This window comes from Panthera tigris, chromosome A2 (genome assembly GCF_018350195.1).
Source record: "Panthera tigris isolate Pti1 chromosome A2, P.tigris_Pti1_mat1.1, whole genome shotgun sequence".
Classification (NCBI taxonomy): domain Eukaryota; kingdom Metazoa; phylum Chordata; class Mammalia; order Carnivora; family Felidae; genus Panthera; species Panthera tigris.
This window is the reverse complement of record NC_056661.1, coordinates 125505498-125523113: the sequence shown is the minus strand read 5'-3', so window position 1 is coordinate 125523113 and position 17616 is coordinate 125505498. Positions and strand designations below refer to the sequence as shown.

The 17616-nt window shown below is 36.6% G+C and overlaps 1 protein-coding gene across 5 annotated transcripts in view; it reads right to left on the bottom strand.

Annotated features, from left to right (window-relative positions):
* The window catches only part of ANLN (anillin actin binding protein), a 47275-nt gene that overhangs the window by 11139 nt on the left and 18520 nt on the right, over nt 1-17616 (bottom strand). For 3 of the 5 annotated variants that reach the window (XM_042969966.1, XM_042969983.1, XM_042969976.1), the window contains exons 8-21: nt 14669-14795; nt 11506-11616; nt 10193-10431; nt 9338-9483; nt 8984-9131; nt 8224-8359; nt 7395-7577; nt 5989-6115; nt 5062-5110; nt 4913-4969; nt 4434-4472; nt 4143-4164; nt 3121-3233; nt 1908-1961 (exon numbers count right to left, since the gene is read on the bottom strand). In XM_042969966.1, coding sequence (XP_042825900.1) covers nt 1908-1961; nt 3121-3233; nt 4143-4164; nt 4434-4472; nt 4913-4969; nt 5062-5110; nt 5989-6115; nt 7395-7577; nt 8224-8359; nt 8984-9131; nt 9338-9483; nt 10193-10431; nt 11506-11616; nt 14669-14795 — 1551 coding nt within the window. The remainder of the gene's footprint in view (nt 1-1907; nt 1962-3120; nt 3234-4142; nt 4165-4433; nt 4473-4912; nt 4970-5061; nt 5111-5988; nt 6116-7394; nt 7578-8223; nt 8360-8983; nt 9132-9337; nt 9484-10192; nt 10432-11505; nt 11617-14668; nt 14796-17616) is intronic. The other 2 variants (XM_042969972.1, XM_007078573.3) reach the window with 2 other exon arrangements.

The window sequence follows — 17616 nt, the reverse complement described above, 5'->3', positions numbered from 1 at the left end:
AAAATGAGAAGAAAATGTTCACCCTTTCTCTACAGCTATGAAAAGTTGACAATATTCTTGGTCAGAAGCTTGTCCTGATGAGTGAATTGAGAATATTCACAAAAGGGTCAATATTCCTACCCCCTGTGGAATGTAGAAACCTGTGAAAATGTATGATCCTATTCGGTTTTCTGCTTAACAAAGGGGTCTTTGAAGATATGCTCACTTCAAAGATCATTGTTAAGAGCTATAAAATGTAACTTACAACCAGGGTGGCTGTAATTTTTCATAAAGTAGGAGATCTCTGAGAGAAAGGGGTACTGTTAATAATTATACTGGCCCAATGGGCAGACACCAGGACTAGGATAGCTTTGGGTACAGCAGAACACACCTAATCACTCCTCCTATAACCTTGAAATTCTACAATGCTAACTGGTTGTCTTACTTCACATTTGTTTGCCCCACCACTATGTAAATTGCCATCTCTATTTCCAGTAGGGTGTAAATACCTATGAGGTTTCTTTAAGTCAAAAGATGAGCTGTGGGATGTCCTTTTCTCTTTATCCATGAAAGTGTAATAAAATCTATGACTATTTCGGATTCTCTATTCAAAGAAAAGACTTGAGAGCCTGTGACTCATGGAGATTCGTAATTTAAATTCCAGGATGCCATACTTAACCTCAAATAAGAAGGCAATTGCTATCAGTGGTCTCCTAAATCTACAGAGCAAACAGTCTGGGATAACCTCAACAGGAATTCCATTCTGAAGGTGACCTAAGAGATAACCTTTATGACTGCTGTTGTCACGGCACCAATAAAATAAGCAAACACTCACTTTATATCGCTGGTATCTGATTGGATATGGGTCACTTGTCTATTTTCTCAAAGTCAATTAAATAGGATTATTATAGGAGTATAAAAGGTCTTCCATTTTTCTCACCAATTTAAAGAACATCTAAACTTTACTATTTTAAATATTCTCCTACATCAACTATAAACTATTGGAACAAATATTTGCTTCCCCCTGCCACTCACAAAAGCATGTGATTGTATTTGATTCAGAAAGAGATTTTAGAGTATTAGACACAACCAAATTGAGTGATTTGATTTTGTGCCCAATCATGTGGTTGGCTATTTAAGACATAATTTCAAAGATATTAAAAGAATGAAAATATCGGCATTTTTTTTTATTTGTAAGGGTGATATTTTGAATTAAAATGGCACCCAAAACATTTCTCAAGACCAGTCTATATTTAACATACCTCATTGAAATCTCTTTCATTTTAAAGATTAACAAAATCTCTTACACGTGTAGAAATTGGCACTTTGTAAATTTCTATATACCCACAGAATGTCTGCAATTGATATTTGCAAGGAAATTAAAAATCCTAAAAAAAACTGTAAAACATATGATTATACTTAGTACAATTTTAGTGTTAAACACAATGTAATTTCAAAGTCACTGAACAAAGCATCATCTACATAGCAATAATCCTATTAGCCAATTGAGACCACTTTTATAAACATCAACAGTAGCTCTTTCAATATAGGGGAGGTCAACAATACTGAATACATTTTAGTTTTAGTTATTAATTTGGTATTTTAGTACACATAAAATCAAAGTTGAAGTGACTATGGAATCTTAAAGAATTGTAACATAAAAAAAGAATATAGAAGAAAAGACCAAGTACCAAACATGCATGAAAAAAATAAGAGGACTGTCAAAGAGAGCTTTAAAGAATTATGAGAGTAAAGAAAAAGACACCCATCTGCAAGAATCTAAAGAAAGAATAATGTACATCGTGTCCTTAATTATTTAAAATAACCAAGAATACATGAGAGTGGTTAGTGAAATGAATACATTTGAGCCAAAAATTAAGGATTGATTTTTTAAGCTCATTAGTTTCAAGCAAAGAAAATATGGCAACCTTTTCCTGGAACATATAGCCCAGTAGCTCTCGCTCTTTTACATCATAATTTATCTAAAACACACAAAATAAAAGACCCAAGATCACTCAATTTGTTAAACTACCTGAATTACTAAATAAAAAGTTATATAAAGTTTTAAAAGTTGACATGTTAAGATAAAATACATATGCATTAACAACAATCAAAATTTCAAAGGTAGTCTGTTTTATGTCTATCAACTAAAAGAAAAATGTTTCATAGAATTTTAAAGTTGGATTGTTTTAATCTAACCTAATATTCTCCGCTGGGAAAACAAGATCCTGGAGAAATGAGTTGACTTTGCTCCATGTTAAAAAGGAAATTACTAGCAGGGCCAACATGAGGAACCAGGCCTCCTAATTTTTATATTTCCTCACTTCCATATTCTGACTAGGAAAATCTCTTAAAATATTTAAAAATACCTCTGTATTATACCCAAAGACCAAAGTTTGCCACTAGTTCTCCCACTCTTTAAAATGGTCTTGTTGGGGCGCCTGGGTGGCTCAGTTGGTTAAGCGGCCGACTTCAGCTCAGGTCACGATCTCGCAGTCCGTGAGTTCGAGCCCCGCGTCAGGCTCTGGGCTGATGGCTCAGAGCCTGGAGCCTGCTTCGGATTCTGTGTCTCCCTCTCTCTCTCTGCCCCTCCCCCGTTCATGTTCTGTCTCTCTCTGTCTCAAAAATAAATAAAACGTTAAAAAAAATTTTTTTAAAAATAAATAAATAAAATGGTCTTGTTGGCTATTTTAAAAGTTTAGTCATATCACCTTATGGTGAAAAAGCACTCAATAGCGACAGATGCAGATCTGAATGATGAAGCTTTTAATTTGGGGAGGAAAGTATGGGAAAGAAATCCCTTAGATTCATGAGTACTTTTCTAAGAAATTAACCTATCTTTCCCTATCTTGTCAAAACTAAATCTATAAAATAGTATTCATTTCAAAATACTGGTTCAAATGGGCAAGTTATTATGATTAAAACTGTAAGCTTAACATGCAAGAAGTAATACATACTTGTGTGGTCAGAAGTAACATTTAGAATAAATCACTAGACACTACTTTGAAGATTTAACTACTAAGAGATGAGAGAGAAATACTTCCAACATCAAGAATGTAGGTTTAAAATACTTGAAAGTGTTGGGGCATTTCTACTGACCTAATTTGTCTAAAAGTAAATAAATAAATACATTTGGATTACCTTGTCCAGAGCAAATTTAGTGTTTCCTACTGAAGATAATGACAGTATGTAAGACCCAACAAGGGCAAAGTTGCTGGTACGCACAGCATGGAGACCACCTGGACTGGCCATGACTGGAGAGAAAGGAAATGAAGGTGAGTCCAGAGTGATTTTTGCAAGTATAAGTAACAATTCTTCACCTCTCCCCAAAAGAATTAAATTAAGTCACCACAGAGAAAACTGCCATTTTCCTCCATTTTTAAAAAATGAAAAAAAACTGTTAAGTACTTTACATTAACTTAGGTGAGGCAGTATAGACATTCCTTATCATTCCTTTGGGATGGCTGTATGTTTAAGACACAGAACTTAAAAATGTGCACATAAAACAATTTTCCTACAAACGAAAACAACAACAAAAAAAGCAATTTTCCTAAAAGAGATGTGAAAAGACTTCATTGCTCTAGTCTAGGATGATATAATTAGCAGCAGAGACTATATCTGCAGTTTTTCTTAGTTACCCTCTTTTGCCAAGAAGAGACCAGAAGCCCAAAGGAAGGACTAAAACCAGCTCCATCCTAATCCCCTTTGGAAAACTCAGGCCTAAAGCCATTCTAGAGAATGCCTTTCACAACTTCCTGGGAACTAGAAAGATGCTTTTCTGACACGATACAACGCCAGTCATGATCAGCAAAGTTAAATGAGGTCAAGTCCACAGTGTGGAAAGCACAAAACCAATCTACAGAACAACAGAAGTTGGGGTGAAGAGTGATGCCACTGGCTGCAGCTATGGCCAGGTGACTTGCTATCAAATGGTACTGCCTGCTAGAGCCTATATAACGTGATGCCTGGCGGCCCATGGTGACATCTGACAGCATGCTATTCTGCCCAGCAATCTTATGTGTTACCAGAAACCACACCGAAAATATTATTCAAAGGAGACTAAGGTGCACGCTCATCAGGACGCCTGTGTGCATAAAGCACGTGTGTGGTTGCTTAGCTCATTTACTGACTCTAGTGTTGGAAATAGTTCAAGATCCACTCACCTGAAGAATGAAGGCTGCTCTTCTAAAACAAAAGTGGTGTAAAGAAGAAACACAAGTTATTTCCTTTATTCGATACAAAGATTTAGATATTAAACAGTAAACTCTCTAATACTGCAAAAGCTACATTTCAGAAAATATTATTTTTTCCTCTTTAAATAATCAGATGTTTCTCCCCAGTATATTTTAAAGATTTCCACAGTGCTAAGAGTTTAGAAATGGTTAACCAATTTACAATCGTGTGGGTAAAATGAAAATTTCTCAAGGGAGCTAAATTTTTTAAGATTTACTTACTGTGGTTATAGATGTGAGAAGTCGCTTTGGAGTAATAGCCTAGAAGAAAAGGTAACAGTGTATTTACTGCTAAACATTATGATTCAGAGCTTAAAACTAACCAACCTTGAGATACTCCCACATAGAAAATAATTCTTAAATGTGAATACATTTATACTTGAGTCCTCTATTAAGGCTTTCTCCATACTGTCATTCCTGTTTTCGCTGGAGCTAAAGTAAAATTCTTCTAAGTGATGTTAGAAAAAGCACTAAAGACCAAAGACTGGGAAGGCTAAATACCACCCTACAAGTTCTCACGGCTTATGCCTGCACAAGTACTGGTGAACCGAGAACTTGGTGAGGCAAGAGCTCAGAGGAAAGGCTTGAGAAACATTTAAACAGGTTATAAAAGCTGGTTGTCAAATAAATGTAGAGAAATTAAAAACTGATATATGTATTATCTCTGATGATGATCCTTTTCCTGGGTTTTTCCTTCTCACCTTGGACTTGTGTGCCTTTTTCTTCTTATCAGGGCCTGAGAGTTCTTTCTTTTGTACCTACACACAAACCCAAAGCATAATTAGTTTAAGATCTAATATGTCTAAGAATAACATAATATTGGTTATTTTACAAAGCTTTCACTGCTTACCAAGCTGTAAACTTCAATATTTATTTCAAAGTCATTGGACACATCTTGCCTGGGAAGATAAATCGTTAAATAAAACTGTAAGGAAAACACACACTTATGCCATTAAAAATGATGCCACTAATGTTGTTACATGATTCTGAGAGTAAAGGAATTCAGTGTTTTTAACTACAGGAAGTAGTTACAAACCATTAAAGAACATAAAAATTGGTAAGAAAAGTCTACTTTTACTATAATACAAGTCAAATATTTTCTTCAGTATTTTACAATTCAACGTCTTTAATAAACAATTTTTTTCTAGCTGGATTTTGACTCTGTATTTTCAAAATTAATTTGTGACACTAAATACATCTTTTCACCGAGTTGGAATATTAAGTACATTATAAGATTTAAAGCACATAAATAAAATATTAAGGTCTAGATCTTATACATATGTTTATATTTACTTTTTTATTTTTGAGAGAGAGAGAGAGAGAGAGAGAGAGAGAGAGAGTGAGTGGAGGAGGGGCAGAGGGAGGGAGACACGGAATCCAAAGCAGGCTCTAAGATTCAAGCTGTCTGCATAGAGCCCAGCATGGGGCCCGAACTCGTGAACTGTGAGATCATGACCTGTGCTCAAGTCAGATGCTCAGCTGACTGAGCCACCCAGGTGCCCCTGTATGTATTAATTTATATAATATATAATATTATGCATGTATTTATGTTTTATGTATATGTCAAAACATTAAATACATATATTCACATGGACGAAATGTGCTACACAATGGAAAGAAATATCAGAAACATGTAAAAGATTTAAACCAACAAATTGAAACAGTTATTTGTCCACATGAGAATGAACATACTGTATTTCAAAGACTATACATTCCATCTGTACTAACTCCATTAAAAGAAAATGTGTTTGAACCAGCAAAAGCATAATCTACTTACAGAGTAAACGTAGTAGGGAATGTCAGAGCATCACCATTAAGAGAATTTGAAGTACATGCTAATGGTGTGGCTACCATATTTTCAGCTCCTGCTTTTAGTATAATTAAGAAATAGTAATTTGCTGCATCTGCAAAAGGTAATCACATTACATAATAAGCACAAGCAAAATCAGATTTAGCTAATCAGCATTCTGGAAAACCAAAGGAATAAAGTAATACTGTGACTAATTTATATAATGTATGTAAAAATTACTAAAATCAACTTTCTAGACACAAAAAGCTAAGTAAGACATATAAGCAGTCATAATCATCATCAATAAACATCAGGCAAGATCTCTTCCTATTATTTATGGGAACTGAAATAATGCCAGTCCATAATCCCTCAATTCTGCTGACTTCGTATTTTACCTATTGACTAATTCTTTAGCTGACAGTATATTCCTCAAAAAGAAAATTAGGGTTTATTATTTCAAAAATAAAATACTACATTTCTGTGAAAGTTACTTAGAGATAAATTCTAATAAAAACATAAACTGTTCCTTCACTATCTGTCATTGAATACCCACATATTCAAGGTACATACTATGTTACCAATAGATTTCTTCCACACCACATCCAAATCAGACAACAGCAATAATCAGAACCTAAGTCACCTCCTCCCTACAATGATGCTTCAACTTTTAAAGATCTCCATTCTTTCTTTTCCCTGTACCTCAAATTCACTTCTCACCTATGTCTAGCCCTCCTTTCCCTCAGAGAAAGGTCCATGCAAATGAAAATTTAAAGGAATCTTAAAATAACTTCACCAAAATTTAATGAAACTTTATTCAGCTTGCTATAATTACCCTGCCCTGTTTTCAGATCCTGGTGCCATACTCTCCTTTACCCACGTTGCTATGATTTTTCGTAGAATACATGTTTATACTTATTCAATCTACAGTGACAAAGGCGATACAATTTCAATAGAACCATCCTCACTGTGGTGGTGATCTTCACCTCTACAACCAATCATTCAAGATTTGGGGGATGGGTTTGAAACAGAAAAGAATAAGTTAAATAGGTTCTCTCAGATGTCCCCATACTTTCCACAAATTAAATAATGAAAGTTGAGTGATCTGCCGTGTCAAGATCATCTCATCTTCGGAAATACTTCATGCTCGAAGCTATGTTTAACCAGCCCTGCTTTCAGTTAGAGCCATGTCTGTCACCATGTGGATCAGCAACCACATATGAAATTTTCCCTTGGTTATTTTTACGCACAGATCTTCCATCAAAGAACTAAAGGCCCAAGATACAACTGCACATTCTTTTGCATGCTCTACTTGCTCACATTTGCATCATTCCTGCCTAGGTAAGTTCATAATTTAACATAGGATCTAGAAGCGGTGAAAATAAAAATCACCATACCTGGTTTCTGAACTGTACCACAGACAAAATCTGCTTTTAGAGGCAAGCGGATTTCTGACAAAGTAACTGATCCCTTGGATGCGACAAATTCACTTGGGGATATGGGACCAGCCTTGTTCTTCCTCTGGGGCCCTTCGTTCTTCAGTTTATTCAACTCATCAATCAAAAGTGTTCTCTTCTCAGCTATGTAAAAATATGCAAGGTCACAAATATTAAAACTGCATCTGTCTCTAAATGAGACCGATTCAAGAAAATGCACTGAGGTGGCAAATGTACGTAAGATCAAAGACAAGATCAGTACTTCTTTGTACAAGCAGGTGGTAGGTGGTTGGGTAAAACCTTGACTGCTCATCCGTTTACCAAATCTTTATAATTTAATGCTTGAACTTGCAGCCAGTTTTCTTGTATGGTATAATCTCTCCACCCTAACATGCCCTGTCATCTGCCACTACACATACACAACAAAGTTCACAGACTTTTTTAGCTACATGTAGATAGCCAGGTGCAGAGACGAGAGAGAGAGAGAGAGAGAGAGAGAGAGAGAGAGAGAGAGAGAGAGAGAGAGAGAGACATTCATATATTCATTTTTCGCATACTTCAAAACTGCATTTCTTCAACTGCATTCCAATTCCTTTCACCTTTCATGCAAACTACATTTTATTTTACATGTAGAGTATTCACAAATGTTATAAGAAACAAACAAACAGAAACACAGATCAACTAAAACAGAAAAAGCCCTTTCTTTAAAATAGAGATTTCTAACTATCCTGGACAAAATAAGTCCTGATTTGGAATTCTGTTGGAATGGTTTCAGGTGTATCACACGTACTAGCAATGAGGAGAAGTCTTTCTGCTTCCGCTTCTTCTAGTGACCCTTTTCCGTGATCTTCATCAACACAGCAGTTAAGAGCCTGGCTGGCTTGATAGATTACTGTCTGCTGCAAATTTATTTCATTATTGAGTTCCTAGGGAAACCAAAGAAACGAGAAAAAGAACTCACATTTTTTTTATCACCATTTTCACTTTATTTAAAACTTCAGTTGTAACTAATCCTGTTGGATAATTTCCAAAATATCCAGAGAGTGAAGTCAAAATGAAATTCTTTCACTGTTCAAGTGTCTGGACTATGCACCAAAAACATTCAACACGCTACAAAAATTACACTATAAACATTCTTATGAAAAGACTTTCAACTCATACTGAATAAAAATTATACTCGGGGCTATGTTCGACAAAGTAAAGATGTAGAAATTATCTGATTCATTTTATTTAAATTACATGTATGTTGTACATGACTTCCTTAGCATCAAAGAACCTCTAAGAGCAAAATGAAAGTTATACTTTAAGGATATTTATGACAAACGTGTTTAAATGTTTCAGCTATATCAAACAAGCTTCCAACCTGCCCAACAAAGAGGACCTTTCTCAAGTTACAATGAATTCAAGAGTGATTTACTGAGCTCCAGTGTGTCAGACACTGTTCTACTCACTCAGGGTACGGAGATGAATAAGGCTGGGCCCTTGTCCTTAAGGAGTGTACGATCTAGTACAGAAAACATTCCAAGTCTCCTTTCCACGGAAGTACATACCTGCATTTTCTGTTTGATGTTCACTTGACCAGGAAAGGCATTCTTTTTCTCATCCAACTTCGAAGTAACATCTTCCTTCCGAACAATCACTTGCTTTATTGAAGGACGTTCCGTTTCTTTGAATCTTTGAGATCTGTATGCATCAATGCTTCAGAAAATAAGGTATACTCTATTAGAAATCCAGCAACACGTTGAGCACTCTCTTTTAGTGAACATGTGGAAAATGCCATTTGGTAAAAGAGAGGCTGACAAAAGTCATTCCAAAGTTTTATACAGGTGAATTAATAACATTATAAGTTATAAATCTAAACTATGACCGTTAGTGAGTGAATGCCTTTTGAAAAACATGCTTACCTATAAAGAAGATCACGATCTTCAGAACCAATGCTATCACCTGACTCAGCTCGAGGAACACGGGTTCTTTGGAATTTCCCTGGCTTTGGACTTTCATCACTTACGCTGGAATCTTTCAATTCCAATCGAGGTGAGAAAACTAAACTCTGCAGTGAAGCACATCAGGTATTAGTAGATTTTATGGATGACACTGATTCTAAGTGATAACTCTGAGGAATTGAATAAATGCTCTATTATTAGGAAATGAAGATCCAATAAGTCAACTGATTTATGATGCATTATAAAAACAAAGGCGAACTAAAAAATAAGTTCCCTAAATAGTAAATGAATAAAAGTTCAAAGACAGCTAAAACCTGCACTTATAACTCTCTTAAAAACTTTTTCTAATTGAACCAATTTCTCAAACTGTAGCTATTCAATTTAGGGCGATAGCTAAAAACAATAGTTGGCTCTCAATAAATGTTAGTTGTCTGTCTGGTGCTATGTACTAATATACTAGTGATTTAATATTCATATTAACCCCATGATATAGGCACTACTTTTAACCTCACTTAACAGGTAAGGGAACTGTGGCAAAGAGGTTAAATAACCCGGCCAGTAAACAGCCAATGGCAGAGCCAGGATTTGAGCCCAAATGTCTGACCTTTTAAACCATGTCACAGTTTGCATTTTATCCAAGGTCACAGGAAACCACTGAAGCATTTTAAGCTCTCTTTTATGAGAACTGACGTCAGAGTTCCAGCATCCCCCTGGCTACCGAGTGCCAAATCCCCATGTACCAACTCAAACAAAAGGGGATCTCGTGATTGCTGCTTCTTTGTGTCCCGGGCCTGTTGACATTTAATCTTTTCTTACCTCCGGACTTACCACACCAACGGTCTGTGCTAACGGAGCAAGCAAAGACATGGAGGAGATGTTCAGTGCATCTTCCTGTTCTTCAGCGCTTTCTGCTTCTGCGTGGTCCATCTCCTCTTGGCTCTTTTCCATGTCCAGCTCACCTTCCACCAGGACATCACTGAAGATGTCATTAATTACTTTTGAACTATTGATATCATCGTCATCATCCACACTCATCTCAGTTTCACGTACCACTTCTGAAAAAGATTTCAGGAGGTGATTCTGTGACTCAGACCTTTAAGAATTAAAGGGATAGCAGAGCAGACCTAACGTTCACGTGCTTACTAAATAAACAGCAAAGCAGTGAAAGTTGGGACTGCCAAAAGCTGACTAAACACTTTGGATTTAAGAAAGAGTATTAACTAAGAATGCGAACAACAAGATAATAGCCAGAAACTTCAGACTTAAAAAAAAAAGGTTCTTTCGAGTAACTCTTTTTGTTTTTGGGGGAATGCCTTTTCACATGGCTGTCAATAATAGGAAAATATTAACAGCACTTAAGGCAGGGTTCCCAAATAACCTTCAAGAACCACTAACCTCCCTAACAGTATATAAAGAGTGTGGAAGGGCAGTACATTTCCTTTCCCTATGAAAGTGAGTGATAGCTTTAATCAGATTTTCACAGGGATCTGTGACCTAAGGTAACTGTTAACAGTGCTATCTCTTTGTGGAAGCTAGAATATTTCCTAGTGAAAAAAAGAGAGAAGGGTGCCTGGGTGGCTCAGCCGGTTAAGTGTCCGACTTCAGCTCAGGTTATAAACTCATGGTTTGTGAGTTCAAGCCCCATGTTGGGCTCTATGCTGACAGCTCAGAGCCTGGAGCCTACTTTGGATTCTGTGTCTCCAACCACCCCCCCCCCCCATTCTCTCCCTCTCTCTCTCTCAAAAATAAATAAAGATGTTAAAAAATTTTTAAAAAGAGAGAGAAAGCGGAGCGCCTGGGTGGCTCAGTCGGTTAAGTGTCTGACACTTGGTTTCAGCTCACGTCACGCATGATCCCACAGTTTCATGGGTTTGAGCCCCACATCTCTGCACTGGCAGCACAGAGCCTGCTTGGGATTCTCCCTCTCTCTCCGCCCCTCCCCTGCTCACCCTGTCTCTGTCTCTCTCAAAATAAATAAGCTTAAAAATATTCTTTAAAAAAAGAGAATATTACAGATCATGAGACATTTTGAAATACAGAACATTATATATTTGAATATGTGCTTCTACCAATATATAATATCTTCTAGTGAGTTCAGAATTAATAGGAAATAAAGCATAAAAACCAACCAGTCTGCTGCTCAACCTTTGGGTCTGATGTTACTTTTAAAGACTTATCCTCTTCTAAAAACAATGTGATTTTCAAAGGGCTAGACTTCGTCATTTTATGTTCAGTGAAACCTAAAAAAAAATTTTAAGAAAAACCATATTACTATATGTAGGAACCTAGAATTTTTCAGTTGAGATATGTTTTGTATTCTTTTTTCTGATCATAAAACTATGCATTTCAGATCTAAATATGTATAGAGAATCCCCCAAGACAACTGTCCTCTCTTAACGTTCCCATCTCTCTTCCTCCCCAACAAGAGAAAGGGGACACCAATATTACCAGGCTATTTGTCCTTCCAGTTCCCCTGTATGTATGCAAATGTTATATCCTTTTGTTTTATCAGAAGGTCATCATCTATGCATGCATTTTATTTTTCACTTTTTAGAAAAAAGTGTCAATAAGAACACTTCATAAGCTAGCAATAGAAGGAAACTGAAACTACCTCAACAGAATACAGGCCACAAATGAAAAGCCACTGGCTAACATGATACTCAGTAGTGAAAAACCGAAAGCCTTTCCTTTAAGATCAGGAACAAGACAAGGATGCCCACTCTCACCACTTCTATTCAGCATAGCTTTGGAAGTCCTAGTCAGAGAAAATAGGCACGAAAAAGAAATAAAAAGCATCAAGATTTGAAAAGGAGAAGTAAAATTACCTCTGTTTATAGATAATAGGATATTATATGTAGAAAACACTATAAACATTCCACAAAAAATCCTGTTAGAATAAGCAAATTAAGCAAAGATGTAGGATATAAAATCAACACACAAAAATCACTTGCATTTCTGAACACTAACAAAGAAAAATCTGAAAGGGAAATTGAGAAAACAATCCCATTTACAATAGCATCAAAAAGAATAAAATACTTAGGAAAAAACCTAACCAAGGAGGTGACATAATTGTCCACTGAAAGCTGTGAAACATTGCTTAAAAACATTAAATAAGGCACAAATAGCTGGAAAGACATCCCATGATCATGGATTGGAAGACTTAATAGTGTCAAGATGTCAATAGTACTGAAAACAATCTACAGATTCAATGCTTTCTCATCAAAATCCCAGTAGCGTTTTTTAGAGAAACAGAAAAGTCCATCCTAAAATTCGTATGGAGCTTCAATTCAATAAATCTTGAATATACAAAATGCCTTTGAAAAAGAACAAAATTAGAAGACTGACGTATCCAGATTTCAAAACATATTACAAAACTATAGTAATCAAAACGGTATGGCACAAACACAGACCAAGGGAACAAGAACAGAGAGCCACAAAAGAAAACCTCACATGTATGGTCAAATGATTTTTGACAATGCTGCCAAGATGATTTAGTGAGGAAAGGACAGTCTCTTCAACAAATGAGGCTGGGAAAACAATATGCACATGCAAAAAATGAAATTGGAACCTTATCTGATACCATATACAAAATTATCTCACAATGGATTAAACACTTAATTGTAAGACTCAAAACCATAAAGCTCCTAAACATAGGAAAACATCCATGACAATGGATTTGTCAGTTTCTTGGGTGTGACACCAAAAGCACAGGCCACAAAAGCACAAGCAGACAAATGGGACTACATCAAATTTAAAAACTTTTGTGCATCAAAGGACACATTCAACAGAGTTGAAAAGTCAACCTACAGAATGGGGAAGATATTTGTAAATTGTGTGTCTGATAAGAGGTTAATACATGGAATATATAACTATGACTCAACAACAAAAATAAAATACCCTCATTAGAAAATGAGCAAAGAACTTGAACAGACATTTCTCCAAAGATGATATACAAATAGCCAACAAGCATATGAAAAGATGCTCAACACCACTAATTATAAAAGAAATGGAAATCAAAATCACAATGAGCTATCACCTCACACCCTAAAGAATGGCTACTATAAAAAACCAAACCAAACAAAACAAAAAAACAGAAAATAACAAGTGTTGGCAAGGATGCGGGAAAATTGGAATCCTTGTGCAGTGTTGGTAAGATTGTAAAATGGTGTGACTGCCACAGAAAATAGTATAATTATTCCTCAAAATACTTAAAATAGATCCACTATATGATCTAGCAATCCCACTTCTGGGTATATATCAAAAGAATTCCAAGCAGGGTCTCAAGGAGAAATTTGCATACCTGGCACTATTCACAATAACCAAGAGATGGAAGCGACCAAAATACCCAATGATAGACAATGGATAAACAAAATGTACATATACACAATGGAGTACTATTCAGCCTTAAAAAGGAAGGAAATGCTGTCACAAGTTACAACATGGATAAACCTTGAGGACATTAAGCTAAATTAAATAAGCTAGTTACAAAAAGAAAAATACTATATGATTCCACTTATAGGACGTTTCTAAAGTAGTCAAATTCATAGAGACAGAAAGCAGAATGGTGGCTACCGAGGGCTGCAGAGAGGAAGAAACGGAGAGTTGCTGTTTAATGGGTACAGTTTCAGTTCTACAAGATGAAAAGGTTCTGGAGATCTGTTCTGCAACGATGTGAATATACTTAAAACTACTACTACTTAAAAACTGTTAGGATGGTGAATTTTAGTAACGTGTTTTTCACCAGACTTAAAAAAAAAAACTAAAATGTTTAAGTGTCTCTGACATATTAAATGTCATTACATACAAAGCTATCTTATTCTTTTAAGCAGCTACATAATATTTGAGGACATGGATTTAGCATAATTTATTTAAACAGTTTGCTACTGATGGACATTGAGGTCATTTACACCTTATTACTAACAGTGCTACAATTCATCTCTTTGTATATACATCTTTGCACACTAGTTTTAAGAAGTCAACTTGTAGAAACACTTGTAGAAGAGCTAAATTAAAGAGCATGCACACTTTACAATTCAACAGATATTACTGAATCTTTCTCAAAAAAAAAAAAGAATGGTAGTAATTTATCCTCCCATCAAGAGCATGAGTCCTGAGTCTGGAGAGAGAACTATGGAAGAAGCATATTGCATGGCTGAACTTTAAAGAATGAGTAGAAATAAAGACAATCTATCTTTTTACATTGAAGCAGTATTTCCGCTTTCCAATGCAATTTCCAAAACTCCAGTAGACTGAAAGCTACATATAAGTGGAGCAGAAGTGGAAAATGCTGACCTGTAGGTTCTGTGCTGGAAGGTTTTCCTGGTGTTTGATTTTCTGTCACCTTTTCCGTTACTGGAAGCGATGGGGTATTTGAAACAGCTTGGTGTTTTTTGAGGGGAGTGTTCTGACAGTGAATTTCCTGCAGAAAGGAAATGAAGATTTTATTTCTCAAAACTATAGATTTTCTGTCTATTTTTACATGTTATTAAATGAAACAAACACGAATCATTCTTTTATATAAGCTTCCTCAGAACAAAACAATGTATGTGAAAGGTCCCAGCCATGTTTAGATCACAAGAAGCCCTCAGTGCTGGTTCATTACTCTTGGTAATTCCCAGTACGTACAACTTTTAACAGACTAGGAGGCAGGAATGAAAATTCACATCAGAGTAGTTTTAGATAAACTGATTTAAGTGAAATCCACACAGAGAAAAGTAATTCCCCATATGTCACTTATCTCCTCCCACACCTATAAAATCTACTGACAGTTCCTGCATTAGGATTCCCCTAAACGGTTACTCAGGAGTAAAAGGCCAGGAAAACAAAGAACCAAAAACAGATCTGAAAAGAAGGAAAGAAAAAGAAAAAACAGGAAATCCCTCTGAGTCTTTTTTTAATCATTTATAAAGGCAATGGAAGAGAAACATTCATTGTTTGTTTCAGAAAAGGCTTTATGATTAAAGCAATAGTAGAAATAATCAAGTAAGAATAAGAATAACAGCAACCAACGCTTAGTAGAGCCTCATTTGTGCCAGTCACCTTCCCAAGCACTTGGCATTGCCTCCCTGAGTCCTCCCAATAACCCTGTAAGTTAGGTGCTACTACCTCCATTTTACAGATGAGAAGACCGAGACACAGACGAGTTCAGCAACTTGCACACTCGGCTAGTAACTGGCAGGGCCAGTTTACAAACCTACACATTCTTATTCCCGATGTAATTTCAGACCGTGTTGTCTCTCGAATTAGAAGAAGCTTTTGATGCACGAACACAGGGTAAACTATCGAATGCTGTGCTGCAGACCTGGCTCTCTTGTGAAGGCAGGACTTCCCTACAATATTCTGTAATAAAGGTGGTTCTCTCCCCTAGACCCTGACGGCACGAGGGACAGCCCCTCTCCAGTCTCTAACACTAATTCCAAGCTCTCAGTAATCCTCTCCTCCTGCCCCTGCTCCTCTAGGCTCACGCCCCCTGGTTACACTGCACTCACCATCCCGCCTCTCCAGTCCAACACCTGCCATCACCTGGGTGATCTCAGTAGCCTCTTACAAAAAAAAAAAAATTGTAAGCAGCAAGAGATAACTCTTTTACAAAAGTCCGAATGAAAAGGAGGCAAAGAAAGGGGGGGGTAAACAGGGGTCAGGAGAGTAGTTTTGGTTTTAAGATGACAGATAAGCTTGCTTATATATGGTTGCTATATATGGATGGGAAGCATTAGCACATTCCTTCCTTCCTTCCTTCAAGGACAAATTTATTGAGCCCCTACTGTGATCCAAGCACTAAAAACACAGATAAAGATGGATAAGGTCCTTGTGGACAGTGGTGGAAAGCAAAGGTAGAACAATTACAGGAAGATAAGTATTCCAGTCGAGGTAAATACAGGATGACATGGTGAAAAAAAAAGAGGGGCCACTTAGGAAAAGGGCCAAGCAAGGATTTCCAGAGGGGACTAGAGTTTGACCTATTCCTAATGAAGTAGGAGCTCACCACAGAGATACTCTGGGCGGACAGAACAGCAAGGCAAAGGCCAAGAGATCTGAAAACGTGGATACATTTGAGAAACTGCAAATAGTCTACATGACAGGACTGAAGCACACGTGTGGAGGAGCAGTGAGGAGCCAGATTCTGAATGATTCTGGATGTCAAGCCAAGCACTTGAGACATTTTCTGATGATAGCTATGGGAGACTTTCCAGGATTTTAAGGAAGTGAATACACAAATATCTGCTTTATAAGACTATTTCCCTGGCAGCAGTGGGTAAGGTGGACAGGAAAACAGCCAGACTAGAAGCAGGGTTTTCAATACAAAGTTCTGGAAGTGATTAAGGTAACGGCAGAGGAAAACAGAGAGGACAGGCAGCTTGTGACATATTTAGAAAACATCCAATGATGTGTATGTGTTTGTGTGTGTGTCTGTGTGTGTGTGTGTGTGTGTGTGTGTGTGTGTGTGTGTGCGTGCTAGGGGAAGATATAGTAATAAGAGGAGGTGGGAAGACACAGTAATAAAAGGAAGGAGCCAAGGAAGAACTCCCAGACTGTTTTAGCTGATGAGGTATAGAACAAAGACCTAGGTGAAAACAGAGACTCCATGGAGAATATGCTTCTGCAAAACAGAAAGAAATACACTAGCTAGCCAGGCCAGGAGTTCAGGAGAGAGGTGAACACAGCATAGCTAAGCACCTTAGCATTTGTGTGCTTGGCTGAAGCTAAACATGAGGACAGAGAAGAGAAGCCCCAGGGCAAATGAGGAGAAAACAGGGTTAGGTCAGAACCCTGGGAAACATGATTTGTTAATCAAGAGAACTAGTAAAACAAAATCAATTAAATAGATCTTTGTCAAAGTATAATGGTTAAATGTATAGTTCTATTTCTACTGGTACCCACTTTAAATATAATTCTATTATTTTTAGCTGAAAAGTATATCCTAATACAGTATTTTGTACAAGTAGGCATGTAAATGAAGCAGAAAATAATTTACACTAAGGGACTTGGTTGAAGGCTGATTAATGAAATTTGACAGCAGATAATATAGGAATAAACAGAAATTTGGGACATAATTGGTGACTGAAAAGGATTATGGATAGTCTGAAAGTGTGGTATGTGGGGAGGGTATACAATCAGTACTAAAATAAGTAGATTCTGAGAAACACTTCAGGACCAGCATGTAAGTAGAATATTAAAAGAAATGTGAAATAAATTGAATGATGAGAAGTTTTAAAATTTGATTTTAGGTAGCTCATCAG